The following is a 7,561-nucleotide window of genomic DNA, read 5'->3' as shown; positions in this document are numbered from 1 at the left end:
CTACTGTAATTCATTATTATCAGGATGTCCAAAAAACTCACTGAAAAGCCTTCAGCTAATCCAAAATGCTGCAGCAAGAGTACTGACAGGGACTAGAAAGAGAGAGCATATTTCTCCTGTTTTGGCTTCCCTTCATTGACTTCCTGTTAAATCCAGAATTGAATTCAAAATCCTGCTCCTCACATACAAGGTCTTAAATAATCAGGCCCCATCTTATCTCAATGACCTTGTAGTACCATATCACCCAATTAGAGCACTTCGCTCTTGCTCTGCAGGCCTACTTGTTGTTCCTAGAGTATTTAAAAGTAGAATGGGAGGGAGAGCCTTCAGTTTTCAGGCCCCTCTTCTGTGGAACCAGCTTCCAGTTTGGATTTGGGAGACAGACACTATCTCTACTTTTAAGATTAGGCTTAAAACTTTCCTTTTTGCTAAAGCATATAGTTAGGGCTGGACCAGGTGACCCTGAATCCTCCCTTAGTTATGCTGCAATAGACATAGGCTGCCGGGGGATTCCCATGATGCATTGAGTTTTTCCTTTCCAGTCACCTTTCTCACTCACTATGTATTAACAGACCTCTCTGCATTGAATCATATCTTATTAACCTCTGTCTCTCTTCCACAGCATGTCTTTTATCCTGTCTTCCTTCTCTCACCCCAACCGGTCGCAGCAGATGGCCGCCCCTCCCTGAGCCTGGTTCTGCCGGAGGTTTCTTCCTGTTAAAAGGGAGTTTTTCCTTCCCACTGTCGCCAAAGTGCTTGCTCATAGGGGGTCATATGATTGTTGGGTTTTTTTTCCTCTGTATCTATGAAGCGCTTTGAGGCGACTTATGTTGTGATTTGGCGCTATATAAATAAAATTGAATTGAATTGAATTGAATTGAATTGTTGGACTGCTTACCTGTCACAGATCACGAGCACAGAGTAGGAGTCGTAAACTTCAAGCAGCAGCTTTATTTGTTGAAAAAAAAGATACTTCATAAAACAAACTTTCAAAAAACAAACCAAAACCCCGAACAGGGAAACACAGAATTAAACACTAGGAAACGAGGAGCATGGAACATACTGGCATACAAATGCTACAATTATTACTATTATGATTTGTTTCCACGGTGCTGTCAGACAACATGGATGTTCTTTTTAAAATGAAAAAGAACCTGGAACCTGCATTGGTTCCAGGTTCTTTTTTTGCAGATATTATGTATTATTCCTACAAATCTAATTGTTTTTTCCATATTAAATTATTATCTTCAATTTCATAGGATTTAAGAAACGTACAGTAATTGGAACACTTTCAAAACAAAACTATCATTCTGTTTTTAACTACTAAGTGCCATATGTGAGTCAGAGAGAATGAATTTTACAGAGAACTGTAGAAGTAAGGTTAGATTTACTGTCAGAGGATGAGATAAAGCAGTGCCAGATATTAGAGCAGGAAGGTCAGATCTCAGAAAGCATACCAAAATTTGAGGAACCTGAGTGGACCACACCCACCATTATCGATTATGGATGAACAACTATGTGTAAGATAGTTTTTCCATTACAATGTGTTGAAGCCACCTTACTTCACCCTATCACGTGACCCATTGAGCCACCTGACCCATGATGTGAGTAGGAATTGAGACACCTGGGAAGGGATCTCATGACAGCATTGCAGGTGGCAGACAGATGGTGTCGTAAGCCACCTCCTCTGTTCATAGACAGTTGTTCACAGTGGACATAGATGACTTCTTACATTCTTCTTTCAGAGGTCAGAACTCCTTGCAGTAGTTGTGTTGGGGAGTTTTGTCCTCGATGAACCAATTTTTGTCTGAAGGCGTGGCTGGGTCTGAAGAGCACTGAGATGTTGTGTTTGGAGAAATTGGGGAGCCCATGGCACATCCATGTTTTTGTTTGTAGAAATCCTCATTGCATTTAAAAATTTCAATAAGAAGGGCTTATTAGAAGCAAGTGGACATGATTTATTGATATAAAGAATTCAAATAGAGGTTTTTGGTGGTTAGATTATGATGGCCCACAAAATCTCAGCAGTGATATGGATTACAGCAGGAACCCCCGACCCCCGCAGCCTAGTAGTAATGGGATGTCCGGCTCTTTTTAGAGAACCGGCTCTTTCGGCTCGCCTCACTAAAAAGAACCGGCTCTTTTGGCTCCGAACCGGCTCTTCAGGTTGTTTTGTTGCTTTAACTAATTTATTATTAACAATAATATAAAATTATGCACAAAAGGAATTACTAATGTAAAAAAAGTGGTTTTATTTATATATGTTTATATATAAATATATGCTGTGGCCCCTAGAGACAAAACACGTACAAACTCCAAAAAGCACATACAAACTCCAAAACACATTTCTAGGATGAACTGAACTTCCAAAACAGAGCTACCTAGATCACCTAAATGACACAATTAAAAGCATGAAAGCATATGTGTATTGTTTGTGTTTTTATACACAAGCATTCATATATAGTCAAATAATTTAAAAAAAAAAGTTAATTTACCTGTTATTACCACACACCAAATCCGGTCGTTGGTACTTGCTGGCTTGTGTAGCCACTAGGTAACAAAAGCTCAACACTGCGCCTAGCATCCTGGAGCACTTCTGTTGTCTTTTGTATGTGTTTTGAGTTTTTATGTGCTTCTGAGTTTTTACGTGTTTTGGAGTTTTTACGTATTTTTACGTGATTTGAAGTTTGTATGTGCTTTGTCTGTAGGGGCCACCGTAAATATACTTTTATTTATTCACTCAACATAAAATGTAATAAATAAATCATATAATACAAAAAATCAACTATTCACATTTCAACTTTTAGCTATTCAAATTTTCAGCTTTTTCCTTTTACAAATTTAAAGTGAAACAACACAAAACACTGCAAACCACAACACAATTAAATATAAATTATAATATGAAAACAAAAAGAAGATGCATATTCTCTGTCATATGGACCTGCATGAATAAACTTTCTGAATCCTTTAGCATCTGCAACTGAATAGTTGTGGATGATTACTATACCTTTCTAATGTGACGTTGTTATCCCTGGCTCTTTCTCTGTCTCTCCCTCCTGCTCTGTTCCTGTGCTACTGAGTGTAACCAGTGTTGCCAACTCCTCAGTAAGAAAAATCGCTATTGGCTGTCCTAAAAGTCGCTTGAAGTCGCTAAATGACATCATCGCCTAATTTGCATAATTGGTCATGCTAATATAATTGTAACCTACGTTGTTGGAGAGAGAAATAACATCGTGGAAGAGACATAAAGTGAGTAAAAAACGTCCTAAATGCATTTAGAATTTATTTAGAACTACAAATTAAATTTATTTTAGCAATTATTGTTTTTTGTAATGTCACAATTCCAACCCTGCTCCTTTATTCGGGCTTGGACCGGCAAAAGTGACCCGAAATAGGCACTCTGGTGGAGTTACTTTGTGTGTGTGTGTGTGTGTGTGTGTGTGTTTATAAGTAGTTTTAAACTTGATCCACAAAACAACATAACAGTAAAAGAAGAACTGACTGCGTTACAGTCAGTGCGGGAGCAGCGGCTTTGCTCATGCGCGATTCATTTGCAGTTTGGACGCATAGGGGTGAACATCTCCTGCCCTGATAGCAGCTGGGGGAGGACTATCCTCTGCCTGTGAGCGCTTTGGCACGGGCGAGGTGCCCACAGCAGCACCCGCTGCTTGTTGAGAGTAAAAGCGATACGCGCTTTCACGTCAAAAAGTTGTCATAAATAAGTCTCCAATAACACCAGAAAAAGTCGCCAGATTTGTTGCTAGTCGCTTTTTAGAAAAAAAGTCGCTAAGGGGGTCTGAAAATTCGCTAAATATAGCGACAAAGTCGCTAAGTTGGCAACACTGAGTATAACTACCGCCCCTCCCCCCTCTTCCCAGCGTAAAGCACAAGGCTCGCATGCTGAGTGAAGCGGAAAAAAGTGTGAGAGAGAGGCAGTGTTGCCAACTTAGCGACTTTGTCGCTATATTTAGCGAGTTTTCAGACCCCCTTAGCGACTTTTTTTCTAAAAAGCGACTATCAACAAATCTGGCGACTTTTTCTGGTGTTCTTGGAGACTTATTTATGACAACTTTTTGACGTGAAAGCGCGTATTGCTTTTACTCTCAACAAGCAGCAGGTGCTGTAACGCAGTCAGTTCTTCTTTTACTCTTTTACTCTTATGTTCTTTTGTGGATCACAAGGTTTAAAACTACTTATAAACACACACACACAAAGTAACTCCACCAGAGTGCCTATTTCGGGTCACTTTTGCCGGTCCAAGCCCGGGTAAAGGAGCAGGGTTGGAATTGTGACATTAAAAAAAAACAATAATTGCTAAAAGAAATTTAACTTGTAGTTCTAAATAAACTCTAAATGCATTTAGGACGTTTTTTTACTCACTTTATGTCTCTTCCACGATGTTATTTCTCTCTCCAACAACATAGGTTACAATTAGATTAGCATGACCAATTATGCAAATTAGGTGATGATGTCATTTAGCGACTTTTAGGACAACCATAAGCGATTTTCCTTACTGAGGAGTTGGCAACACTGGAGAGAGGGGAGAGAAAGAAAAAAAACCCACGGCTCGCGATAAGGAGCTGGCTCGCGTTATTCACGTCAAAGACCCGGCTCTAAGAGCCATTTCGTTCGCGGCCGACCCATCACTAATGAGAAATACACCTAGTCAAATTTCTCACGATCAAAAAATGGGTAAGTGTGCGTGCGTGTTGCTGTAGTTATTATTGTTGTTGGTGGTGAATGGGGTAAGCTTGTTAATGATATATTTAATCACAAGTGTTTGGGTGTTTATTTTGCTGACTTGTTAATTTCAGTTGTCAGACCACATCCTTTCAGCTCTCTATATAAAGCTGAGCGTCACAGTTTCAGTGCATACAGCATCTATGAGAGACAAAATGCAAAATGTTCTGCCTGAGTAATTTCAGTGTTTTAATTCCATGCATGCTCCTCTTGATCATCCAGCCAGGTGATTAATGATTTGTATTGAACTTTAATTAGATAATTAGATAATTTTCTCATGCATTTAAATAAGCAGAATGCATAGTCACATTATTGATATCTTTCAGCATTACAAAAGCAGCTGGTGAAGGATGTTTGTTACATGAATCTGTTTTCAGCTTCATCGTCTGCTGACTTTATGTGATGGATATTTCCTTTTTTTCTAGGTCATGGGTCCAAAATTATTGAAGGGAAAGAAGTCAAGCCACACTCGTTGCCTTTCATGGCCCATGTGGAAAGCAAAAAATCTTTCTGTGGAGGGACGTTAATCCATCCACAATGGGTCCTGACAGCTGCACACTGCACCAAGTAGGAACATGAGGACTTACACACACACACACAAAGAAGTATATGGTTCTATATATACATATCACAAATTCTTTATTTTCTTACCATAGATAGAAATATAGCAATCAAATTGGCATCAAACATACTGTATGTGATTTTTATAGACAGGCCTGTAAGACACAAGTAGATTTGTCTGCATTGTCTGCAAATATTGATGTTGGTCATAATTCAAGAAATGAGAAAAAGATTAAATGTTTATTTAAAACAGAATAATCATGTTACAAACAAGAAATGTGTGGTAAACACTGTCACTGAAAGAGAAATTGCACTCTGAAATTTTCATAACTGCAACATTAATATTGTTAAAATTCAGCTGGAGGAAAACTCCATGCAGTCTCTATAATAGCCATAAACCAAATATATATAGTAACACACATTTACTATGATATTTTGATAATTGTTTTATTTAAAAAGGTTAATCTGACCTATTAACCTTTTATATAATTGAAATTTCACTAATATTTTTTTTCTTCCACAGTATGAGTAAGGTGACCCTGGGAGCACACTCAATCAGGAAAAAAGAAAAAGATTCTAAGCAGGTCCAAACGGTTGATAAACGTTTTCCTCATCCTAACTATTACAAGGCAATCAAGGGCAATGACCTCATGTTGCTCAAGGTAAAGTGATAATTCATTGTCCAAAAGCAAGTGAAAGAGAGATGCAATAATGTGAACAAGTTTGTTTGCAATCTTATATGATTTATTTCTGTGCATGTATGGACATATTTCAATAAATCACTGTGCCTGTTTTGGATTTTCCAAGCAAAATACAAATAAATGAGTGGTGTGTCAAGACTTTAGCACGTGCTGCCTATAGAGTAAATACTAAAATTCAAGGCCAGCTCTCTGTATGTAATGTAGTCATTATCAATATGTAATCTTCCTTTTTATATATATATTTTTTTCAGTTGAAGAAACCAGTAAAGCAAACCAAGACAGTAAAATGTCTAAAGTTAGCCAAAACTGTCAAGGACCCTCCAGCTGGAAGCAAGTGTCTGGTTGCTGGATGGGGAGAAACTGAAAACAAGAAAACATCAGATGTTCTCCTGTCTGTCAATGTGACTGTGGTTGGTAGACGGACATGCAACTCTCGTGATTATTACAACCACAACCCAGTTATCACCAGTGACATGATATGTGCTGGTTCAAATGGTAAAAAAAAGGCTGATACCTGTCAAGTAAGTATATAGAAAGTATGTAAGGAAGTAAATATCCATCCAACTCAACACCCTTTTGACATTGTGACACCTGTAAGTTAGTCAAAGAAAGACTAATATATTTGTTCTTTTGCCAGGGGGATTCAGGAGGACCACTCGTGTGCAATGGAGTGCTGGTTGGAGTCACTTCTTTCGGAGAAGGTTGTGGTATCATTAAAAAACCTGGAGTCTACTCGTTTCTCTCAGAGAAACAACTCAAGTGGATCAAAAAAACAATGCAGTCTTTAGAAATCTTATGAACCCACAGGTGTCAATCCATACAAGCTGAGCAAGAAGCAAATCTTTTCTTTGATAATAAATGTCCATGCCTTTAATGTAGACTGCTTACATGACCATTAGCCATTTTATCATTTCATATTCACATTATTTTCTGATATTTCAGTTTCTGTTAGCTTGATGAATTTTTTTGAGCATGCTCTTTTTTGTTGATTTTTCATTCCATCTATCCCTGCTTAAAACCCCTCATAGGATATTTTTTATAAACATTCTACTATATAATAAATCTTTCATTGTTTGTAACTCTTTCCAAGTGTCATTTTGTTTTTACTCTGACACCTTCTACCATCAAAGCTTGATATTTCAGTCCTTTGGTTTTAGTGTTCAAATTAAATAACTATAATGACTAAGAAAAGACAAATAAGACAATTAATGTAATGTCAACACAGAGAATATTAACTTGCAAAACATAGAAAGAAAAAAATGTGATTAAGCTCTCACTCAGAGCAGACCACAACAGACAAATGCTAAGTCTCTATATAGAGACTTAGACTATGGTTACTCAGTGTGCACATTTTCAGAGGACATGCAAGCACTATGTTCATAATCTCAGTATATGCCCCAACACTCTTTCAATTATCATTTCTTACCTCCAGAAATCCTGTTTCATTTTGATTCAACTGGTCCTCTTTTTACCTGAATAACACACGTAGTTTTTACTCATTATGATACATTTGACCACAAGTGTTAAATTAAAAGAAAAGAAAAGAAAAGAAAAAGCAT

The 7,561-nt window shown here is 37.7% G+C and overlaps 1 protein-coding gene across 2 annotated transcripts; it reads left to right on the top strand.

Annotated features, from left to right (window-relative positions):
• Nucleotides 1-4,347: 4,347 nt before the first annotated feature.
• On the top strand, nucleotides 4,348-7,021 carry LOC106677004 (granzyme A-like). Of its 2 annotated transcripts, none has more exons than XM_076890470.1 (5): nucleotides 4,348-4,692; nucleotides 5,166-5,307; nucleotides 5,825-5,963; nucleotides 6,254-6,523; nucleotides 6,640-7,021. In XM_076890470.1, exons 1-5 carry the CDS (start codon nucleotides 4,650-4,652, stop codon nucleotides 6,799-6,801), a joined length of 756 nt encoding a protein of 251 aa, XP_076746585.1. In that variant the 5' UTR covers nucleotides 4,348-4,649; the 3' UTR covers nucleotides 6,802-7,021. The 2 variants fall into 2 exon arrangements, with proteins under 2 accessions (XP_076746585.1, XP_014270146.3); XM_014414660.3 differs by lacking the exon at nucleotides 4,348-4,692 and adding an exon at nucleotides 4,892-4,966.
• The last annotated feature ends 540 nt before the right edge of the window (nucleotides 7,022-7,561 follow it).

Source organism: Maylandia zebra, linkage group LG12 (genome assembly GCF_041146795.1).
Source record: "Maylandia zebra isolate NMK-2024a linkage group LG12, Mzebra_GT3a, whole genome shotgun sequence".
Lineage (NCBI taxonomy): Eukaryota > Metazoa > Chordata > Actinopteri > Cichliformes > Cichlidae > Maylandia > Maylandia zebra.
The sequence above is the reverse complement of the archived record's forward strand: the minus strand, read 5'-3'. Positions and strand labels throughout refer to the sequence as shown.

What these genes read in the sequence shown, in the direction of transcription:
- LOC106677004 (XM_014414660.3), top strand. Translation starts at nt 4,903, where the DNA reads ATGTTCTGCCTGAGTAATTTCAGTGTTTTAATTCCATGCATGCTCCTC. An exon ending in CCTCTTGATCATCCAGCCAG is followed by an intron (nt 4,967 to 5,165) that starts GTGATTAATGAT and finishes CTTTTTTTCTAG; the next exon opens with GTCATGGGTCCAAAATTATT. An exon ending in ATGACCTCATGTTGCTCAAG is followed by an intron (nt 5,964 to 6,253) that starts GTAAAGTGATAA and finishes TATTTTTTTCAG; the next exon opens with TTGAAGAAACCAGTAAAGCA.